Here is a 24,865-nt window from a genome sequence, read left to right on the forward strand (position 1 = left end):
CTAAGTATTAACAGCTGGCCTCAGTAGTCAGACAAGGCATTCAAAGGCAAGCACCAACCAAAACTGGAGTTTTCTTCAAGTAAAGACTGCAACGTCGTTTTTTCAGAACTACCGATTATCAAGCTCCACATAATTAAAGTCAGCCCCTCCCAATTAACCCTAGGCAAATTCGGATTAGTCTCTCCTGGCTGATACAGCAACATGCCATGACATCTAGGGATTTCCTATCTTCGCATCTCCCTTCTGCAACACATGTAGAAACAGGAATGGGAGTGTTGCTCTAGCAGACATCTTCCAAGTGACAAGTTGCACTGCTATCATCCACAATTATTAACGACTACTAAATTTTTACAGTGATAACCTGACAATTAGCTTACAAGTCTGACAAATACCTTTCTCCCAATAAGCTATCAGAGCACCCTCCCTCTCTCCATGTACACACACACCCCTATACATATTCTAGAATAGTTCACATTTTAGTCATTTAAATCATCTGCAGGGGAACAGAACAGCAGAAGCAAGAAGGAGGTTGTCCTTTACTCTTGCATATACGCAATTTTCATAGAGGGACAGCCTTGATCCTAACTCACCAGATCGCTCCTTCTGCTTGCAAAATGTCTGCCTCTCAAGAGAATCTTTCATTTAACACACAGCCCTTATTCCTACAAGTTCATCCTTTGGACGTTACACAAAATGCAGTTGGGGCCAGCTTCAATGAAAACAGTTGCTAAAGCCACGCCTGACCTTTTATGAATGATTATCAGTGTTTAAGAACGTGCACTTAAAAATTGTTAGGCCAGGCCAACAACAACGAAGTCAGTAACCTATAACCAAATTCCAAGTAACACTGTTGACAATGAGATCAATACAGCAAATAACAGCAAGCTGCACAAGGAACAGGAGGAAACAGGTTTTGACTTGGCTCTGAAGGAAGAAGAAACCCTTCCACGTTATCACTGTTCTGAGGAAGGAGAATTTAGAGTGCTCTACGACTTAAATGGTAAGGCCCCTCTCCCCACAACTGATGTCTGATGGGGGATTTGCCTGCACAGATCAAAATTTCTGTTCATGACAGCAGTTTTATCATTGAAAATTTCAGTTTAGATATATATAAAGAAAAAAAAAGTGAAGGTTAACTCAGCCAATTAGTGGTTCCCTGATCATTACACAGGGATTGTAAACAGAGGATGTGTCATTGTATAAACAGAACAATGTGCCTATTATCAAACAACTCCTTTGTCGAAACATCTAAAAGAAAGTGTCTGACAGCACAGTATCATGTATAATCCTTTAAAGAGGAAGAGAAAACCCTTAAACATCCAAAACCAAACCCAGGCAAAGTGAACTGTGAAAACAAGTCAGTTTTAGATTGTCCCCCTTTAGGTATAAATGACAAGGTTTTCTTTTAAAAACATCTTCAATACAGTATCGTTAGAACCCATCTTTACCTGAGGTATTTCAGCTAATTGGTTTCCATCCAACCAGAGGTCTTTAAGATTGAAAAGTGCACCAATTGTTTCTGGCTATAAGACAAAAAATTGTAATAATGTCAAACGACACAGGACTTTTAACCAAACAGCCATCCCATAGCTACAGTTTGAGTAAACCAATCCTTACTACACACTCTACAGTCCAATGCAGCAAGAGTGACTGGAAGCATCTGGGGACTCCACCAGACCAATTACCTGACGTAGCTTAATAATCCACAATACTTCACCTGACACGCACTAACAAATTGCATGCAAACTCTTCACCTACTGCAAATCCAACATTTTATTGAGTCAGCTTAAGGGAGGTGACATATCTTCTGGTAGACCTATCTGCCACAATTTAAGACATTGAAACCCCAAAGTTTGCCTCTGCCCTATCCCAGAGATTTCCACTCCCCCCCGAAAATATGGTGGAGCATTTATCTGTGCTCTCCCCTTCCAGCTTCCAACAAATGTTCATGTGTTCACTTCAACTGCTAGTGCAGTTTGCACCCTTCCACACTTAATTTTTTCCATTGAAAAAGTCTGTGGAGCACTCATTTTCTAGAGAACAGGTGCAGAAATTGTTCAGGCAAAGTAATGCTCTACTGAACAAGATGCAGCAGATATGGGAAGGTCTATCTCACTGCCAAAATTTATCTGCACATGTAGACAGACTCTCCCCTCCACACATTCTTTTCTTTTTCAATTTTGGACGTCCCATGGCCTGTTTAATTTAAATTACGCGTGAAACAAGACCAATGTGCACTTTCAGTGGCATGTTCTCTTACCAAGTGATAAAGTTCATTGTTTCCTAAATCAAGTTCTTCTAGTCGCTGCAGCTGGGCAAGCGATCTGTGAGATAAGTCAAAACAAAACCGCATCAGACTAAACCAACAGAAACCAAATGTATTTGAATGAGCTCATTTTACTGAAACTCGTATTTCAAATTACAACACATTGTAGGCAGACAGTTATTTTACCAGGCATGGACTACTTAGAGAAATATCTTACTTAAAATATAATTTGGTTTGTCAGCATAATCATATGCCTTTGAAACATAAAACTTAGTATAGGCAACCAAATCATTATCCTTGATCTTATCTATCAGTCTTTGGGGTGGACAATGCCATACAGTTTAATACAGTTGGTTAAATTTATTTTTAGGAATCATTTACAGTTACACAACTGAATAGAAATTCCACATAGTGGCCACATGTGACAGTACCTAAAACAGCGCTAATCAGGATTCACCAAATTCATCATTTCTCTTCTCAACCTGATATGTCAGTTTCTGAAGAATTTCAGGTTGGATTTGAAGATGCAAACAGGGAAAACCCCAAAAAGATGTAAAAGACGTTTTCTGAACATGAACAAACACAGAGAACATGAATAGATCCTTTCCTACTTCAAAAGCATTCTTCTTCTGTAGAGCTTTTGCTTACAAGTTCCAAAGCTGCAGTAGCATGAAAACCAGAGAGCTGCCAGTTACATTACTGACACACCAAATTTTCTATCCAGTAGCAATAAAATTGCCAACATTTACGCTAGGTTAATTCTGACACTGAATGGAGACACCTAGCTAGCAATTCGTAACTTCTGATCACTGACATTTAAAGTTCCTTGTGGCTCACAGCTATAAACAACTGCAGTGGAGATACTGGGGAGATTGACAGGACAAAAGGGGCCCAAATGTAACTAGGGAACAGATCCTGATTAAAATAGCTTACATCTATTACATTATACATTAGATGATCTAAACAAACTGAACAGAGTTGATGGGAGCTCCTGCAAAAAGCAGCCAGGGAGTGAAGAAAGGAAACTACTTCACTACAGAAATAAAAAGCTTCTTCCAAGCAGACAAAATGGATCCCCAAACTGTAACTGATTAATCTTAAATAACTGATTAATCTTATGAAAGAGCACTAACTCCTCGACCACAATGCAGACAGTATAGGGACATCTAGATTTTTTTCCCCAAAAACCACTGGGGGTGGAGTTGGACTTCAGACATCAGTAGGCCTGGTTTTTCATAAAGGCTTTGATCTCCAGGTTTTTGAAGCTTTTGTTTACTCAAGTCCCCAAATGAATGCTTATTTAAATTTCATGAAGGTCCACAGAGCAATTCAGAATTGAAAACTCTGAGGTCCCATTATCCTGCTTTCACAGTTATGAAATTTTAACATGGGAGCAATCCAAACTACCCCTCCCACTGGTGATGCATTAGTTCAACGCATGCAGGAAGAAATGTTTGGTGTTGCTGTATTTTAGACAAAATAGTTACACAGAGCAGAAACAATCTACACAGACTGAAGATGCCTGCAACTAATCAATTACAGCTAGAAAGAGTGGATGTAACTAAGTGTTATTAAAACAAAGCTGTATCCCATAAACATTGTCAATCTGCACTGAGTATTTTTTCTAGCTGTCATTCAGTTTCAGCTGTTAGCAAACTTCTAGAATAAGAACATTTTACACTAAACATAATCAAGCATTCAAAATGTCACTTACTCAGGTAAGTATGTCAGCAAATTTTCTCTAAGTTCCAGTGAAGCCAGGTTATAAAGGCTAAAAAATAAAATAAAAAACATATTTTAATGCAGTCTTTCTTTTTATATTCTACGTTTTCAGAAGAAAAAAAAAAAAAAAAAAAAAAAGCTGTGTTTATATAGTTTAAAACAAAATCTGCTGTGAGCTGTTTGGTTTTTAGCTCGATCAGACCATCATGTGAAGCGAAGCATACCAAGAGGGGAAGTCTTTGCTTGTTTTTCTGCGATACTTCAAAATACTAAAGCTAGAAAGTAAAAAGACAAAAGACAATTTTCCACTTGTTAAAAGGTCGGTAGTTGCAAATTACTAAACAGAGCATATTCATGACACGAATTTACGTCTTTGCTTTCAGAATCTGTCACAGGCTACAAAAGTTGGAGAGCATCAGGTAAACTCATCACTGCTCTAACTACAGCACACTCATTAACGTAAGTGACATTATGCTCCTAAGCGGCTCACTACTCCATATCCCAGGCTTTTACTAACATCACCATAGCAACATTCAGATTTTTCAGGGTTTTATTTATGACTAAATGGAACACAAGGAGTCAGACATTATCCCAACACTATAATCTGCTCTAATCCTTCAGCGTCCTAGGGAAAAACACAAATCAGATATGGTGACTACAAATAAGCAGTTCCCTACAACAGAGTATGTTCTGCCTTGGTGTGCAGGGGAGGGGGACAGTGTTTCATGCTTTAAATAACATCTAGATTAAAATAAAAACAATTCCACCAAATTTGAAACACCTGTTAAATTCAAAGCCAACATGTTTTTGTTTGTATGCCACAGAAAAACAAAAACATGCATTAAGGCCACATAAAACTGGAATTTGGTTTTCACTTCAAACAATACCAACATACTGAATCACTCAATCGCTAGTTAGCTCCGGTAGAAAAGCAGTTGATACCCTGAATAAAAGTGAAGAAAACCCTTCATTTTGTGACTCCAATGCAGCTTTATAAGCAGGCAAGGCAACATAATCGATGTAATGAGTTACGAAAAGGGACAGAAGACTTTTCACAAACTGAATTTGGATGGTATCTGAAAAAAACACACCTTACTTCAAGCACCAATTTTGCACTGCATTCAGAGAACACTGAATGAAATCACAAAGGAGCTTTGATTACATCCTGAACAGCCCTCCCCAGCTTTTCAAATGAGCAAATTTTACCCAAAGGGCTCTGCGTTCCTCCAGAAGAAAAACAGTTAAAACGTACCATATGGGTGAAGACATTTAAGTAAATGCTTATTACAAAACCAATTAAAAGTGAGAATAACTCAACTACTGCCATTCAAACTCATTTGACAGAAACCAGGTAGTAAGGAAGCCATCTCTCCAGTGACACGAGACAGGGCTCTCACATAAAAAAATTAACATTATGAACATGAGGGAGGACAGGACACATACCTGACATCCTCACAAACCAAACTAGTGGAGGAGGAGAGGGAAGCAGCAATAGAGAACCATTTTTCCCCAGAGGTTTCATAATGTGGGTCTGCTCTTACTCAGACCACCAACTCCAGATTTCAACAACAATTTGCTTTATAGGCTTCCTTTCCAGAAATCTATTCCATTAGATTCCAATCCTTTCAGATTTTGCACTCTCTTCAAGCTTGTATTAGGTCAGCCCCATGAACCACTTTTATCAAGAGAATACAAAAAGGATGCACACAGCACCAAGCTGCAAGTAATCTCGTGTTTACAAAGCATCCTTCACCTACTTATCTCGCTCCCCATCACATTAAAGTGTCGATGAGTAAAATGGTGCAATCTCTTAATTTCTGTTCTTACATCAGACACCACTTCGGCTGTGGTTAAACAGAAATCGTTGTCAGCAAAACCATGTTCAACAGCAAGAACCTGGGCGCCACCTCCTCAGCCTACAGTCTCACTGTATCATTAAACTGGGACAGGGCAGTGAATCGGCTCAGGCAATTGATCCTCCTTAAAAATAACCCAGCAAAAAAGAATAATACAGATCCCTAATCCAACGTACTATAAATCCCCTTAAACACCTGGGCCAGTACAGCTGCCAGAAAGGTGCAAGGAGGGCATCTGTGCTGCCTCAGCCAGCAGTACCGTGGTAGTCCCTGGGCCCTGCAGATCCCTGCTGATAGCTGGATTTGCACCCAGCTGCTGATCATGTGCTTTCCAGCAAGTGTGGCTGACCACAGGCCCGCGTTAGACTTCTTATGGGAGTCCACTGCCTGTGGGATGATGTCTTCGTGCCCAGTGACACAGCTTTCTAGATGAGAACTTCTTTATTCTACAGCTGTTCTTACTCCAAGTGTGCTTACAATTACAACTTCACCCTGGAACAAAATAAAGACACTTCCCTCCACCCCTTTAATCTATCCTTTGTACTCCTTCCAGGTTCTCAAGTCCAGTCCAAATACAATATAAGCAGACCCCAATAGGCAAAATGAAGTCATGTAAAATAGAGACTAAGGCTACAAAGTTTACATCAGCAAAGCTGTTCCATTACACTGAAGTATTATGATTAAGGTGGATCCTTCCAAAACAAGAGGGCAGAAAATATGAGGAAACTCATTAGCCTTAAATTTCTACAAGTTATAGGATCTGCTCCCAGCAAGCCTATATTGCAATTGCAATTTTAAAATTGCATGGGAAAACATTTAGAGTATAAAATAGCAGGCGAAAATGGAAAAGGCGTGCTGATGTACCAGAGCACCGACCTGACACAGCAGAGATCGAGCTCTTCCTTATACTTACCAAGGGCTTCTTAGTCCATTATATGTTCACCAACATTATCCTACTTTTAAGTTATGTAAACAGACAGGATTTTTAGCCATTTGCTATTGTTCAAATACATTTTCTGATTTAATAACACATTCTTTCTGGAAAGTGTAATTTTTCCTCTTCTCAGGTACAAACAGATTTTTCACAGTAGAAGAATTTTCTTCTTTTTCTTTTCTTCTTTTTCTTCTTTTCTTCTTCTTCTTCATTTCCTTCTGCTATTAATTTTGTGGATGCATTGTTAATAAAGAGTCTTTCTGAAGATTTTCATAAGGAACTAAAAGAAGCCATACCTTAACAATTTCAGAATCTTTCCCTATTCCTAGCTTTAATCTAGGAGAGAAATAGGAGTCACTGTGGGTTTTTTTTGTTGTGATCTGTAAAACACAAAGGCGATGTAGCCTGCTAGGGCAGGAGACACAGTTCTGGCAGCAGCTGTTCACCAGCCACATTTAGAAATACAAACACGCTGGAGAGCATTGCAGACTGCTCTAGAACAAAGCGACAAACAGTCCTCTCCCCCTGCAAAATCAGAAAATGAACAAACAAAATGTCATCTGCATTCTAAAGGGGGGGGGAAAAACAGAGTGCTTTTCCAAGGCTACTATTGTAAGAAGCTACGAAACTTGTAAAAGCATTAATATTGTAATCATTTTCACCACAAAAGCTACCACACACACTGAGTGCTGAGCATGTGTGAAATTACTGAGCGCAAGGTAACAGCAAAACCAGCCAGAGGATCCAGTAATTCAAATAATTACCAAGTTTTCCATTTCAGCATTCCAGATGATTTCGGGTTTAAGAATGGAAGCAAGCAGAATCTAAAGGTATGATATGGCTAAAAATGCCATTTTCAGTACAAACCAGGTAAGTTTATTCAGTCCTGGACTTAAAGTAACTTTAGGTACTGGTATTCGTCATGAGAGCTAGAAGAATGAAAAGAAGAAATGTGAAAGAAATAACTGAGAACAAAACTACGAGGAATAAAGGAGTCTGTAAATGCTGGAAACATCTTTCCTGAACACACCTGCCAGGATTTAGGAAACTCACAACCTAACATGTTCCACAGAAAAGGATGCACCTAGGGAACTCTGCAAATATTCCTTTATGTCAACGACAGCATCCCTTCCAAAATAAAGAGAACAGTAGAATGAGCCACTAACACTGGAATTAAAGCACGGTTTTGTTCTTCCAAATCAAGGCTATTTTTACTTGGAATAATTAAAAAAAAAAAAAAAAGCCTCAGGAGCAACATACCCTACAAAACAACTATTTCAAAAGCAGATAGATGACCGTGGACAACAGCAACGCGCTGCAGTAAGCAATATACTATCGACTGCAGTTACAAAAAAAAAATAGAAAAAAAAAAGAAAGACATTCCCTAGCCACCTTGGATGAAATCACAACTTTTTCAGTGTATCCCATATGTTAAACATTCTCTATATTGTAAAGTTATAAAAGACAAAGCTGAGAAGAGTTATGCTGGTACTTTAACACCATAGACAGCCATATCATTCTCCTACTTAAGACACCAGAAAGTCAGCCTTAAAACAACATTATCTGCCCCAATTTATCTCAGCCCATGCCACAACAGGACTAGAAGTGCTCAAGCCCTTGGGTACACCAGCAAAGGCTTCTGAGGAAAGAAAAGGAAAGCACAGTGACACACATACTTTCTTGTGAAAAAGAGGTGGGGGGAAAAAAAGAAAGGTGGAAAAAGCTGGGAGAAAATGAAGGATAAAAGGACGAATATGAAAGCTAATGTTGTTAATAAAAAACTGCACAAGAGCCGTCTCATTTCATTAATAGAAGTCTCGAGTATTTCAATCCTATGAGAGTAGCACAACATAGTTGAGGATATAGGTGAAGTCAGACATTGGGAAATAATGGAGCAAAATCACATGAGATGAAGATATGAAGTACTTGAAAAAATGCAAGGCCTCATTTGCACCTTTCCTGCAGGCTTCAGCTCAATATTGGAATGCAAAATCCCCAACACAGTTTTGGTAACAGCAACCTATAAAGAAAAACCTTTTCCTCACACTTCTAGGACTGAGAAGAGGAGCAAAAGACAGGTGAGTTGGCATGGTCCCTGTATTTATATGGAACAAAGGCAAGTCCCACACAGTAAGGATGATTCTGGGCACAGAAAGAGTCACCAAAGGGCCTACAATAAGCAAGGTCCATTATGCTGACAGAAAAAGGAGAAGTAGCAGTCCAGAAGATGCTTTGAGCTCTGTTATCTTTAATAAACTATGTAGTTTAACAAATCATAGGCAGTAAGAGGCATGGTTTCATTACAGACTTCAGAAACGGTACAATTTCAGAACTAATCTGTTGCAATACTTAAGGCATTCAGAAGAAGTGGGGAGAAGATGCAGATGAAGAAACTACGAACTTCTTCTCTGAAAGCGGTAGTACCATACAGGTGGCTATTCCATCTAGGAATGATTTCTAAGAATATGCAGAAAACTCTGTTCTTCACTGGTATAACATTTTTTATGCAGCTCTGGCCATGGCTACAGAACACAGTGCAACGGCACAGCATGCAGAAGCGGGATGAGTTCTGCTTTCTGGCTATTTCCACCGATTCCAAAGTCTTTCAGCCCACTGGGCCAGCACCTAAAGGTTACTGTTACCTTGATAAGGTCCTGCCCCTGCACCCTTACACAGCACATACATTTTGAAACATCCAGCAGGACACTGGCAGAGGAAGGAAAGGCGTGGAAACTTGGCAACTCAGTTTCCTTTTTTGAGCAGATAAGGAGCACGCCAGTCTTCCTGTCTGCCAAGGGTCTTCCAAGAGACAAGAGGGTAACTGGTACTATGGTAACGGCAAACAAGATGCATGAAACAAGGTGCATCGAGATACACTTCAGCCCATTCCCGCGTCCAAAGGGGACAGGCACAGCCCTGCCCCAGGACACGCCAGTTATGTGCCTTGTCACTCACCTGACAGGATCACATCCAGCTACTCCCATCCCACGAGGCTTCTGGCTGCAGCCTGACAGTTCACTCGGAAGCTGACATTTAGCTGTGGTTTTCCCCAGGGAAATGACAGGGTTAATCAGGCACTAGCCAGCTCTCAAGATGCCACCTACTCAGGAGCACTTTGACATACAGCGTACACCTCCGAGACAGGCTCCTGTCCTAGGTCACTCCCTGAAGATGTCTCTTTCGTTCACCCCCTCTTCATATGAGGGCTGCAGAAGAATCCTGGCAAGACCAGTCTCCAAACTCCAGCACCTAAATTATTCACTGAAACTTGGGGTTTCTTGAGTTTAAGGACATCTCCAACACAAGAGAAGCAGTATTACCTCTGTAGGGAATTATTGCGCCTCTCAAATTCCCTAAGGTTCCACTAACATGTAACCATGCACCTTGTGGTCCACACCTTGCATGTTTTACCCCCTCTTTTTAGAAAGCTCAACACTAGATACTTATTTTCCTTCCACCTACTGCTTAGTACTGACAGAATTAGACAAATTTATCATGAAAGAACCTTAGAATTTATATCCATTACATGGTAACCTACAAATAGTACAGAACTGCAGCTAGCTTCCTTTCCAGCTTAAGCTTAAAGTTGTGTTATTTTTCCTCCAAATGTCAGTTTAACCAGTCTCCTGCCTCCTTGTTTGGTGTTCCCCTGCTATAGAAACCTGTTGCACAGCCAGAACAACAAATAATTATTGCAAGACTAATCCAACAGAATTTAAAGGCCCACATCATGCAATAAGGGAGAGTGCTTTTTGCAAAGTCTTAGTCATTGAATCCTACAAATTCCTAGGTGAGCCAGAAACTACAGCATGAATTTATTTCCTAAATGAGGGCTCTTATCTATTCAAAACATACTATCTTCACACACGAGGTCAAACTGTTCTACCTCCAAATATAAGGGCTGCTATAAAAATAACTGCAAAGCAAGGTAGCTAGCTTTAGTTTTGATGAAGCTGTTATTACATCTCCTCAGCAGGCATGAAGGCCACTCTTCCAAAAGTCACCTTTGAGACCATTTACTCCCCTCCCCTCTAAAGGCAAACCAACTTGAAGCAACTTGCATCTAAGCTAAACACTATATTTTCCTCTCAAGTTTATGTGTATAATATACGAGGGAAAGGCACATGAAGTTGATTTTTGTTTCCCCCTCATGAAGGGTAAACTTCGGAAGAGCAGCCAGGGCTTCCTTGGAGAACCAATTTTAAGTAGGCACAAAATAAAGCAAAGTTGGTAATTTTGTCTTCCTCAACTTAAACAGAAAAGACATTGAAAGCCAGAGGAAGAGCATTTGAATCATTAGTTACTTGATTCAAACTGCTGATACAATTAATTGACTTGTAAAAGAGCTACAGGTCTGCCACAAGGGAAAAAATAAAGAAAAATACCAGTATCTTATCGGCCACTAACTGGAGGAAAGACTAAACAGACAATTTAGTACAAGCTGCATCCAAATTTTAAAAAAGGAGCAAAGTAGTACAGCTTACAACCAAGAAGCTCCTTAAATCTGTAACAGAGGTAGTCTAAGCTGCTAACTAGGAATAGTTTTCTACATAAGCTTGTTTTCCAAGATGCTGAGTTCAGTTCTATCTCACACACAGCAGCGAGCATGGTCCAAAGGACAGACAGGGAAACTGAACTCAGTATGACCTTCAAAAGGGATCATTTAGAGATAAGAGAGATCTGTAATTACAGGACAGTCTGTTCACTTTTGAATGCTTTCTTCAATTTGCTTATCAAGATTACTGAAACAATTTGGGGAAGCTAAGCCAATTCACTATTACTACAAGATTTCACTTTCAAAATCTCTTCCATTCCACTCATGCAACATTAGTTTCCCACTACTTAACCAAAATTGTGTCCTATTACTTTATTTACAAAAAATAATTGCTAAATATATGTTGAGTGCTTCCTCCTGGTACAGCATACAAGCTGTAACTTCTCTTATTTAAAGGCCAGATGGTACCACACTCACTATTCCATTGTTCCCAAAATAAACTTTCAAGTTCCTTAACATTCAGTTTTGCCATTTAGCAAACAGCTGTGATTAACACCAAACACTCCACCTACTCAAACTGTAAATATTACTTGTCATGCTAAAGTCTGAGTGAGAACTTCTCATACTATATATAGTCAGCCTAGTCAGGCTAACTACAAAAAGTCTTCTATGCATTTGCAAGATAAGCCTCCCGACTTGTGTTATCATGTAAGGCCATATTATGCTAAGCATAAAGACTGCCTTGCTCCAGACAACTTCTAGAGCTTTTTGCACTCTGTGCAATGCTGCCAGATGTACAGTCTACACTTGTGATGTTCTAGCATACACTAAGAAAAATACAGCCAAAGACTGACCCAGGAATCCATTAGCGAAATAAGGACATCATTCTGATCTGCTCCTGGACCTTCTGCATTAAGAGTACAATCCCTGCCTTTGAAGACCTTTTATTCTCCAGCTACTCCTCTTCAGATCAACATTAATAATTCTGAATTCAGAAGCTGCTGAAAACTTCCAAACATCTAGAATTAAAAACATATATATTAAAAGATCATGCTCAGCAACTTTGTTTCCCCTAACACAAAATCTCTGGATAAATGAAATGCATACGCTAGCTGCAGATATTAAGAGGAAAATTTCTCTGCTTACCTGGTAATTCCCTTTCAGTAGTAAGGCCCTCAGATCCACTCAGCCCGCTTGCAAGCTTGGGGGTAAACCAAACTCATCAGTCACTGGCATCAGAAGAATATCCCTCCCATCTAAAAGAAACTCTCACCTCCCCATTTTAAAAGTTTCTAAAGCCAATGTAAGTGTGATGGTTTCACTCGGGTGGGTGACCGAGCTCCACCACAACCGCTCTCTCACTCCCCCTCCTCAAAGAGGAACAGGGAGAAAATACGATGAAAGGGGCTCAAGGGTTGAGATAAGGACAAGGAGATCGCGCAGTAATTATTGTGATGGGCAAAACAGACTCAGCATAGGGAGATAGTAAGATTTATTGCCTATTACAAACGAGCTAGAGAAGTGAGAAACAAAGGAAAGAAACCAAAAGCACCTTCCCCCCCATCCACCCTCTTCCACCTCCTCCCCCCGAGCGGCGCAGGGGAACGGGGACATGGGGGCTATGGTCAGTCTATAGAAATTCTTCTCTGCCGCTCCTTCTTGGTCACTCTCGTCCCCTGTGCTGTGGGGTCCCACCCACGGGATGCAGTCCTTGCTGAACTGATCCAGCGTGGGCTTCCCACAGGCAGCAGCTCTTCAAGAACTGCTCCAGATATGGGTCCGCACCACGGGGTCCATCCCTCGGGAGCAAACTGCTCCAACCTGGGTCCCCCACGGGCAGCAGCTCCTGCCAGGTCACCTGCTCCTGCGTGGTCTCCTCTCCACGGGCTGCAGGTCCGGCCCGGAATCTGCTCCAGCAGGGGTCTTCCACAGGCCGCAGTCTCCGTCGGTGCAGGGCCACCTGCTCCACCGTGGTCTCCTCCACGGGCTGCAGCGTGGAACCCTGCTCCACCGTGGTACTCCATGGGCTGCAGGGGGACATCCTGCTTCACCATGGTCCTCACCACAGGCCGCAGGGGACTTCTGCTCCGGCGCCTGGAGCACCTCTCCCCCTCCTTCTTCACTGACCTTGGCGCCTGCAAGGCTGTTCCTCACTCCTCTCACTCTCCCAGCTGCTGTGTGGCGCAGCGTTTTTTTTTCCCTGTCTTAAATATGCTCTCACAGAGGCGCAAACAACATCACTTATTGGCTCAGTTCTGGTCAGCAGTGGGGCCCTTACCAAACATGGGGCAGCTTCTAGATCCTTCTCACAGAAGCCACCCCTATGGCCCCCTGCTACCAAAACCTTGTCACATAAACCCACTACAGTAAGCTACTCTACTTTCTGGCATCACAGGCTGTACAGTTCTCTGAAGAAGGGGCTGCAAATCATGGGAATACTACAAATCATGTCTTTGTCTTTTTCAGACACAGGCAAGACTGCTGAAAAAAATGGCAAAAGCAAAAGGTCAGACGAGATGTTTTGTTTGCTGATGGGCAGCAGGCCTTAAATCATAATTTAAAGCCCAGTAGTAAAGCTACACACCTTGCTTCAATCAGTAAAGAAAGTTGTACCTTCTGATTTTGTTGTCCCCACAGTCTGACAGAACTAAGTCCTTTCAGCATGAAATTAATACTTGAATGTTTTTTTGGTTAGCACAGATTCCTTCGGAAGTACACATCTGAGAGTCCAATGCTAGATTAAACATCAAATACTCATAAAGCGCTTAAAAGAAGAAATCTGGACTTCATTCAGGCCAAAAAGCCACAAATAAACAAATATACAGTGATGACACAATCTGTCTACTTTCTAGACGTCAAGCCATGAGAGCACAACATGAATCTCAAAGTCCCCAAATCTTTGCTGGCAAAAAGCCAACAACACTCTGTAGGGTGGGGGGAACTAACCCCAAAGCCAACGCTACTGAATGAACACTTAAGGACAGGATGTGCTCAGGACAGACGTGCACCTGATTATTCGTATCACTGTAAGGCATGCCCCAGGAAGGCTTACAGGCAGGTACAAAGAAACACCCTGATTTTTGAATTTCAGGAAAAAGTTATGCCCTGTGTTCTGGGTGTTAAGTAAGGAGCTATTGAAGAAAAACCCTCAAAGCAAATGGAAATTCCTAAATGCTACCCATGGTGGGAGGAACAGACTACACCTGCTCGTCGGACAGCTCTGTATTCACAATCCTGGTGCTGCAGAATAGGCAGGGAAATTAGACTTGCTTCATTAGGCTGAGAAACACTGAAAAAGACACTCCCACTAACAGCTTAAATTGTATAACCTGTTTCTCTGAATGGTTTGACTAGATAACAGGACAACTCCTATTCCTACTCAACTAATTATTAGCTTAAATATCTCACACGCATTAACATTCACTGTTTTACTCCACATCACGAGTTAAAAGACCACAGAAAAACACTAAAAAAATAGCACTGTTAATATTAAATTATCTAGTGTGTTACCAAGTTCCAAAGCAGAGCACAGCACTAAAATTACAGACAAGGCACAGGCTTAAAAAAAGAAATGTTTTTATCTGACAAGGGAGAACTTGTAGTACACGTGCCAGCACTGGATGTGCAGATTGAGTTGGTCACACAGAAGAAGACAAGCTGATGTACACTGAGGATGGCTGTGCACAAGCAAGAAGACAAAAGGGAATAGCGAGGCATCGCCTATGTTCTCCAAACGCCCATCTGGGAGCCTCATGAACACTCCACTTTGGCAACACACAGGAAAAGAAACATTTGAAAGGACTACGCAGGAGAATTCTTAATGGCACAATAAAAATATAAACAGCAACTTTCCATATCAAAAGCCTGAATGAATTAAGATACTCGCCTGAGACAGTGAAGCTGATCATTGGTATTCATCTTGTACATCAGAGCATGGGAAAACTGGAGTGAGGATCTGGAAGACTCACTTCCACAAAATGCTCCCCACAAGTGAAATAAATTATTACCTACTGTCAGGAAGAACTTCTGAATTAAGCTTGAAAAAACAAGCCATTACTTTAGTTGCTTTCCCCATTTAATGGAGGAGGGCAAATCTGTGGTGCCACAACATTTGAAGCAGGTAGTTTAATTATACGTATGTGTATTCACTAAGTACATAGTGATCGGTATACTATACTAAGGTGAATTAGAGATTGCACTGGCTGCATTAGGCAGTTTTCCAGGCAAGATTTTAAGACTTCAGGATGCTTTTTCCTTACATTTTCACATACTCTAGTGGCCAGAAGGCCAGTAGCAAGCACATGGATGTCACGTTTTTCCCAAAATAAATACAGCTGTAGTAGAGTAACTCACCAAATATGTACTTCCTAACTATTTGACCATCTCACCAGCGTACTCCATCAAATAATAACATGGACCCGTATCCAAAGCACACAGGAACTCCAGTAAGGCATTTGCAAACATCCAAACACCTGGAAGAGTCTTTTTTGGTCTCTTCAGACACAGAGACAATAAGCGTTACCTTCTTTTTAATACCTAGCACTTCAGGGATCCCAGAAAGTACAGAAGAAAGAGAACAGAGAAGGGAAAAAAACACACGAGCATACATAATTTAGAGAATCCACCAAGTATTTCACTGCTTTTATCAAACATAAGGCCGTCAACGGGACCATCAAATTCACTTAAATTATGATTTCACACTTAAATGATGAAACTTGTGTGAACTAAAAAGGAAAGCTGCACCTGTTGGTAACTAGACAGAAAAATAATAATTTATTATTTAGAGATGTAAAAGTATTCAAAAATGTTGATAAAATTCACTCTCAGTGGTAAATGTCTTTGTGCTGTGGTCTTAATTGGCTACAAACAAGACTTCTCCAACACTTCCAACTATAATTAGAATACCTTTCTCTTCATCAGTGACGGCTGAAATTCCATAGTCTGAAGGAGAGAAAAGACAGAAAAGGAGCCCTACACTTTTGTTACTGGTCAAGACGTGAGATGATGTATTAAAAAAAAAAAAAAAAAAGTAATCGGGTAGGATTTAGGTCAGTTCAATGTATTCCAATGCAGATAAACATTCCCTAACAGACTTCAGGAACAGTTACATTTCTGTGGGATATGTCATTAGTTTCCCTACTGTTATGTTAATATTCTTCTGATTTGGAAAGGCCAAATCTTACTTCTGAACTGCCATACTCCTATCTATTGTGAATACCTGATGTGCCAAAGAAAACAGCCCAACACACTTTTATCTGCTTCTTTAAGCATAAACCTGACTAGCAGAAATATCTGCTAAAAAGAAAACAAACAAACAAAAAAACCACGTGGTTTGTATAAATAAAATATGCATATTCTTAGAAAGCTATCCTGGGTGTATTTTTCAGATCAAAGCAGGCCTATCAGATCTGAACAGAAGTCTAGCCCTCCAGGAAAATTTACCAGGAACACCAAGACAAGCATGATTCTTCCTGAAGCAAGTGAAGATCCCTGGTTTTTTGCTTCAGTATTGGAAATTGCATACAGGTTTTGAGGGTTACGCTGCTGTATTCTGCAACAGCTCACATAAGGTTGAAATAGTTTCACACCATCTCCTTGGACTACCTAGGATCAAAATTCGGAAGATTATTACATTTATTCTTGCATAGCTGAACATAACTGACATCTCTGGAAATGCCTGGTATCCCCATACGAACCAAAATTGTTTCTACTCATTTGCTCCAAAATAGAGCCACCACCAGCCACACGATCAAGTGACAGGCAGGGTAAGCAAGGAGGTCGAGTCGCAGTAGGCAGTGTCCTGTCAGGGAAGCCAGTGACCTTCCTCCAGATATTATTTGCAAAGCAGCAGTCCCCCTTATATTTTGGAAATTGTTTCAGCTTGTCATGTTTCTTGTATTCATTTTCAGAACCTGGCAGGATCCAGAATTTTATCCCTAGATTTTCAGTAACCAAGAAGTCCGAACAAGCCTGTTCTTAGCTGCCAGTGCTGTGAAAAGCTGCAAGAAAAGTTCTGTGAACTTTTTATAGGAAAGGAAGAATGTCACAAAAGCCCCAGCCTGTGCAATTTTTACTAAGACTTGGCTGTAGTCAGTGGGCACACATTAGCTGTACCTGTTAGTGCTTGTGGAAGGTTTCAAAAAGTATTTTCTACTTCTCTTGGGCCTGGTGCCAGCTGACAACTTTCACACACACGGGAAGTGGCTAAAGCAGTACTGGTCTGGACTTGACTACATTGCAGGAGCTCTTAATAAGATCCCTTCTGGAGGACTCCTCTATTTAGAAACAGTTGGCTTTTAATGATTGTTAGGGACTATGCTGGCTCCCCAGAGAATCCATGTTAAAAATACTCCACTTTATGAAAGGATGTCCAAGATTAATACTGTTACACAACTCAACATCCACGTTGGGCACAGTAACCAGAGAGAGATGGAACTATCAGGTGCTGCAGGAAATTTATAATTCTCTAAAATGGTAAGTTTCCCAACAAATGTGATAAAGATGAGCTAAAGCACACATCTCTTAAGTTCAGTGAAAACTATTTCTGAAGGTGGAATAGCAAGCTAGACTCTTCAGCCCGGAGGAAAAAAAAAAAAAAAAAAAAAAAAAAAGCATCTGGGGATATAATAGAAATCTACAAAGTCAATGGCAGATCAAGAGGCACAGGGATCAACTGTTCACTGTCTCTTCCAATACTAGCAAAAAAAGCAGTCAGACAGGTGGAGCCAGGCTCAAAAACAAACAAACAAAAGAAAACCAATGCAATAAACTTTTGCAGCTATTTGCCAAGGGCAAATACTAAAGATGTCTCCATAAACTCAATGAGAAACTGGACTAGTAAGTGGAAGAGGGATTCATTATTGCTGCCATTAGACAAACCGCAGTCCAAAACTCAGGAAATCCCCTGAACCAGAGGATGGTAAGAGGAGTAATCAAACACACACTTTTCTTAATCCTTACTAGGCATCTACTTAGGAAAGTTAGGCTAGATGAGCCCTTAAACTGAATGAGCAAAGCCACTCTCACCTGCTTAACTGGGGAGACACGGAAATGCCTTTTCTTCTTCAAATTAGAAGAGCTACCCTTCTCTCCACTAAGAGAGAAGACATTCCTGTTTGCAAGTGTGGATGTTTATTACAGTCAAAATGAGACAGACATAAAGTACCCTTTACTTTTCACGTGCTTCACTTTGGAATTCTGTCCCTGCAATCATGCTCTACTTTCCAGAGCTAACAAACATCTCAAAATCTTATCAAATTTCACCTTAAGAGCTGCTTTGTCAGTTTCCATCTCGACAGTTCCCGCTGGAGTTTTTTCAGAAGCAGACTGCTGCTATGATTAGGAACCTTCTAATTTCCATCCTGATCATGGCCAGCTTTTGCCTGTTTGTTCTTGTGCCAGCACTGTCTGGTTTTCAGCTAAGCTGCAAGCTGGCTGACATGTTTACAATAATGGATCAATGGCCTTTATCACAGCGAAGGAAAGTAAAAGGTCAATTCTGCATCATAAAACACCTATTTGATTCTGCATTTAAAAATGCAAGTTACTCCAAATCCCTGAGAACAGAGCATAAGCATAAACATACATAACTCAGATTCTGCGTTATCCTGCTAAAGGTAAGTGAAAATGCAAAGTGATTTTTTTAAGCAGATCAATATAAAGAAAAAAAAAGGAAACCTGTAAATAATTGTATAGTTAAGCACATTATTTACAGTTATGCAAGTCATTTATACAGTAGGTATAACAAGACAGATAAATAAAGATATCAATAAAGTTTAAAAAAAAAAAAAAAAAAACTTACTTCCCAATGTTTTCAGGTAGTGCTTGCAGGGAGATGTCATTTACTGAAAGACATGTTAGATTCTGTAATTCAGGAAAGCTTTCGGGCAACCTATGGAGATATTAATTCAAGTCAAGGACTTCCAGTGTAAGTATTCACATTAACATAATACACAGCAAAAAAATAGAACTTGTAGCAGAAAACTAGAGACTATTTAGCCAATGTACACAGAGAGAGGGGAAATGCCTAGATTCCAGCATGGCTCTCAAAAAATTCTAGGGATCATAGTAATAAATAAATAAATAAAACATGGCTAAGAGACTTTAAAGTTTCCTCTGTGTCAAAGTGCAGGTAATATCTCTTCTCCTGACTCCTCTCTTCCCTGTCTCCAATTTACAACTGCAAAAAGCTACATGACTTGAGAACATACAAGGCATTTCAATAAATTTAAAATTAAACAGAAGAAAAATCTATTGGCATTATCCTGTATCACCCATATCGTAAAATAATCAAACAAATTAGTTTCATGCATGTACACTCGGTTGCGTACATGCTTACAGCAGGGCCATTTTGTGTTAGCTACTAGGCTGTTCTTCAGCTGCTGCGTTTTGAAGAAACAGTCTGTTCGCTATCAGGACAATGTTCCGTTGTTACAGCACTCCGCATACACTGCTTCACAACACAACAGCACGTAATCCCTCTCCTCTTTCACTATAAAATGTAAGCATATGCAAAGTGCTCCCCAAGTCCCAAAGCCTTTTGGTTCAACACCCGGTTTTCTGCAATGCTTGGCTTCCCCCTGCTCACTCCGAAGGCTCCCTGCACCCCTGCTCGCTGGCAGCCAGGGTGCACCAAGCAGCTCCGCTCACAGTGCACAGGCACAGGAGACAGATAGGGTAAAAGTGGTGGTGATGCAGGGGAGGAGAGGTCCTTTGCTCAGCCGGCCACCTTTTGCATGATCCTCAGAGGCTGCAGCCTAAGCTGGGGCTATAGCATTTAGTTTGGTTCCTGCTCTTCACGTCCCCCAGCTCCAGGTACATGGTGCAACCTGCAGACCTCAGGAGATTTGGTGTGCAGGCAAACAGCTGCACGTGATGGGGAAAGGGAAGCAGACAAATGACAGTAGGGGGACTTCTCATGTGCTCAACCCCATACTGCGTCGTCATTTTCTGTACCTTACTAACAGAACTTACTTGGTGTCTCTGTAATGCGAGCTCTACAACCCCTAACTGTACAATAGCAGTAACATGCTTGGAAGCATCAGTGTTACCATTTAGGCTCTAATACTCTTAAAACTAGAGTTAAACAGTCTGATTATCTATAGCATGGTGTATATCTATTGTGGTCTTCTAGTCTAACCTACAAAAATGGGCCTCCTTTTTATTAATGTAAGCCCCAAATCATCTGAAAGCAGCTGAAAAGCAGCCACTTTTAATACTGCAGATTCAAAAGCCATTAAATTTGATGAGGTAACATCCTGTATTAGTGGAAGGGCATTGATTGGGAAGATCTCTGACTGGCTTTTAAGCTTAGAGAAAATCAGAGCAAGAATCAATAGCTAAAAAAAAAAAAAAAAAAAAAGTTCCAGCACATCACACATAAAAGGAAATGACTGCTAGGCTTTATCACTTCATCTGGGCTAATTAGTGCAAAGACCTACATGCTGTTACACAGGTAAAACTGAAATTCTGGACCTCATCATAGGAAGCACCAGGCAACCATGTGTAAACAGCTTCTGTTATCTCTGTTTTCTAACTTACTAGGTTGCTTGGAGTGATATTTTCCAGCACACACACATACTTTGGAGCCACTTTATCAAGAATTTTTAAAGTTCTCCTGCAACCACCAACAAAGAATTATGTGATCTATTTCAACCCCATTAAAAAGCCTTTCAATTCTTTTGTTAATTCCTCTCAGCTGTAGTTATGCCTTACAGATGCTGTTGAAGGAGATCCATTGCTTGGGCCTCAGGCCTTATTCAGTGCACAAAATGGAGAACAACAGCTAACATGCTGCTAGTTATTTTATTTTATTTTATTTCATTACCATGAGATGCAGCTCTGTGCTTTATGTACAGCTCACTCATCTCCGGGAAAAGGCTGTTCAAAGACCCTCATCACTTTAATATCTAAACACCAGTTCAGCTTCAGTTTGCTTTACCAGATTTTTGTGGTATTATTATCCTCAGTATATAAATGGGCTACAGAGGCCCAGGGATTAAGATCACAAGTGTCCCTTTAATGCTTAGAGATCCGAATTTCCAGAGAACTTAGCATGCACTATGCGCTATATTCAAAGCGCAGCTCTGAAGAATCTCAGCTGCCTATGTGGGAGAAGCTGTCCTGCAAAACCGCTGCAGCGGCTTAAGATATTACAGACACTCAGCTGTTTGTTACCACTCATGCACTCCAGCCAGCCAGCTAATCATGCAAGTATTCCCAGCCTATCTCAGCGCAAAGCAAAGCAAGTCGGTTAATGCCCACTGTGAATACTCCGGCTTATGTGAATTGCTCAGCATCACAAAGGAGCTCTGTGGCACAGGCTGGTTTAGGAAACTGTTCTCCAAATAGCGTTCAAAGGCCTGAGCTGGCAGATCACCTCTTCTCTTCCTTGCTATCTCCAGTCTCATTTCACTATACAAATTCCAAATTGTCAGCAAGTGGAACAGAGAAATGTAAACAAAGCTCCTCTTCTGTAGATGTGTGTAATCCCCAGGCCCCAGTTCATCAGAACACCGACCAGGAGCTGCAGTAGCAGCCAACAACGTATGCGGTGCATTTTTGCCACATGTTACTGCATGTCACTGTGTCCCAATTGATGGGAGAGTGATGAAACACTAGTCCCAGCTTTAATCATTAGAAAAAGCCATTATCTGCAGCAGCTGATCTACACTCTATTCCAAATTGTCAGGCACCTGGGTTTGTGCCAATGCATTCATGCTAACCATTGCCTTATCTCTCCCAAGTACGAGCGTGGTTATCCTACGCATTTAAGAAGAGAAATGAAAATTGAGAGAATCAGATTTACATTTTTCCTGGTTGGCTAACAAATTTCATCCCCTCCCAGTAAAGACACGCATCGCTTTTTAAATCTGAACTTCTGCTACAATCACTGCCAGAGACAGACGCTGTTGGCAAGATTTCATAGAGACGCTAGATCACAATTTTTAAGGGCTTATTTAAAATTGTAATTGTTACAGCAAGATTGTAATTCTGGTATGGCAAGTACTAAGAAGAAGGCGGAAATTACCTAGTCAGTGGATTCCCACTGAAATCTGCTACCTGTAGTGCTTTGCAGAATGAGATGCTTTCTGGTATTTCAGGAATATCTGTGGAAGAAAAAAAGGGGAAAAAAAAACATCATCAACAACTGTACTGCATCTACACTGAAACTATTGCCTCATCACATTCAGTAACTTGCTACTGCAAGGAGTTATCTTGGTATCTTTCAAGACATTTCAACATGCAAGACTACTTCATGTCCAAGTACTCGTACTTCAAATGAGAGCAAGAGCAACTAGCAGGGCAGAGCCATTTTGTGCTTTTTCAAATCCCATTTCCCTCTCCTGTTCCACATGCTTTTTACTGAACCTAAACTACTCACCTGTCCTTGGACTGATCTTTATCAGTCTCTGTCCAAAAAAATAAAAAATTCTCCACATCCTAAGACTGTTCTAAAGAACTAATTAAAGTCTGAACCTCTTGTAATTTGATCAATACACACCCACAATCTGTGCTGGCAGAAAGTACAGGGGGAGGGAAAACAAGGAAGGAAAGAAGAGAACATGCAAGTCTCTCTGCTCATAACACACACATGGGAACAGAACCAGCCTTCCTCACAGTAAAGACAGTTAATTTGAAAATATTATTCAAAAATTCAAACAGCAGGTCCCAAGTAAGAGCTAGCATACTACTTCACATTGCCAGAAACTAATCAGAGCTATTTCTATGTGAAAACATTTTTTCTTTCAGGTATATTCAATATTACACATTTATCTAGTGAAGCTCGTCAATGCTATCTTAAAAATAAAATGCTGTTCTGGGCCTCTTACTTCCAGCTACATTTCTATGAGTAGCCTGTGGGCCCTCTGTGCAAGTCCTTGTTTATTGCCATCGAGATCCAGCAAGAATGGAACAAATATGCTTGGTTTCCTTGTTTAACAATTTAGATTGTTATGATTCACTTGAAAAGGAATTCAACAGAAAAGGCAGTAAATCTTAAAATAAAAATCAGTCTTGTGATCAGGTTTTCCTATTTCCATTTTTTCTTTTACATCTATTCCCTCTCCCCTTCCTGCAATTCTCACCACAAATAATACTTCAGGAAATGTCTTCATAGATTTTCCTCATTTAAGTAGCACCACTGACTTCAGCAGCCATCAGTGACCTAAATTCGCTGCAAAATATTTGGAAATTAGGTCTCTTCCTACCTAGCTGAGTAGCTCAGGATTGAACGCCTATATATTTCATTCAGCTCTTCTCCCCATGAGCAGCGTGATGGGAGGCACACAGCAGGAGAAAAGTACCTGCCCATCAGGCTCCATCTCCTCCCAGGCCATCCGAGCAAATGCACTTGTTCTGACTCATTCCAGCTCAGAACTGAATTCCAAACCAGCATGAACAGGTGTTCCCCCCAAATCCCCCCATCACCAGGTGTGAATGGTCAACAAAGGGTTGGTACAAGAACATCTCCTGGGAACCTTTTCCTGTTTCTTAAGTAATTGGGAAGGGCTGGAGGTGGACAGACACCATCCAGTGGGTTTCACTGCATCTCAAGTGGTGCTCTCAGAAGTGCAGGAGTCATCCCCTTGTCCCAAAGGGAACATAAACTGTATCACAGCCCCTAGTGCTCCCTGCATATTCACCTGGCACAGGTCTGAAATTGCCTAAGCAGTTATAAAGCCAAAGCGTGATGAACGATTCCTGAATTTTACAAATAGCTCTGGAGTGCTCCATTCACCAACCCCAAAAACACACTGTGCATTCAGATGATGGATCCACTCTGAGCATTACTAAATATCAAAACAATTTATGAACAACAGAGATGAACATCCACAATGCAGCACATGGAAGAACAACAAAGCACCAAACCGCAGGGCCAAAGTCGCTCAGTGTAAGGTTTACATGAAGTGGTACACAAGGTACAAATAGTTCGCTTTATGGGGTGGTGAAAACATAATCCTTTTAAAACTACACAAAGCCTAAGGTCTGACAATGGCACCATCTCCCCCGTACAAGAAAACAAAGTATTTTAGAGACAAACTCTTCTCAGAGATGCTTTATATCTCTCACAAAACTCTTTCCTAACAACTTTGATACCTGAGGGTAAACAGTTAATATTAGAAATCCAGTAACAGCAAGATAAATCATAGAAACATAGAATGGTTTAGGTTGGAGGGGACCTTAAAGACCATCTGATTGCATGCCCCCTGCCATGGGCAGGGACACCTCCCACCAGACCAGGTTGCTCAAAGCCCCATCCAGCCTGGCCTTGAACACCTCCAGGGATGGGGCATCCACAGCTTCTCTGGGCAGCCTGCTCCAGTGCCTCACCACCCTCACAAGTAAAGAACTTCCTCCTTATATCTAATCTAAAGCTGCCCTCTTTCAGTTTAAAGCCATTCCCCCTTGCCCTATCACTATGCTCCCTGACAGAGTCTCTCCCCAGCTTTCCTGTAGGCCCCCTTTAGGTACTGTAAGGCCTCTAAGGTCAGTGTGAAAAATTAAGCGAGGCCTTAAAGGTTAGATAGGGTGGGTAAAACGGAGTCCTCAAATCAGGATTTAAGAAGAGATTGCTCCTCTGTAGCAGTTCA

The 24,865-nt window shown here is 41.0% G+C and overlaps 1 protein-coding gene across 1 annotated transcript in view; it reads right to left on the bottom strand.

Moving 5' to 3' along the window:
• The window catches only part of LRRC1 (leucine rich repeat containing 1), a 73,121-nt gene that overhangs the window by 18,862 nt on the left and 29,394 nt on the right, over positions 1-24,865 (bottom strand). Inside the window, exons 3-7 of the mRNA XM_035322192.1 lie at positions 22,303-22,381; positions 19,075-19,164; positions 3,981-4,037; positions 2,261-2,324; positions 1,449-1,523 (exon numbers count right to left, since the gene is read on the bottom strand). Of these exons, the coding sequence (XP_035178083.1) occupies positions 1,449-1,523; positions 2,261-2,324; positions 3,981-4,037; positions 19,075-19,164; positions 22,303-22,381 (365 nt within the window). The remainder of the gene's footprint in view (positions 1-1,448; positions 1,524-2,260; positions 2,325-3,980; positions 4,038-19,074; positions 19,165-22,302; positions 22,382-24,865) is intronic.

The sequence above is a fragment of the Oxyura jamaicensis genome, chromosome 3 (genome assembly GCF_011077185.1).
Source record: "Oxyura jamaicensis isolate SHBP4307 breed ruddy duck chromosome 3, BPBGC_Ojam_1.0, whole genome shotgun sequence".
Lineage (NCBI taxonomy): Eukaryota > Metazoa > Chordata > Aves > Anseriformes > Anatidae > Oxyura > Oxyura jamaicensis.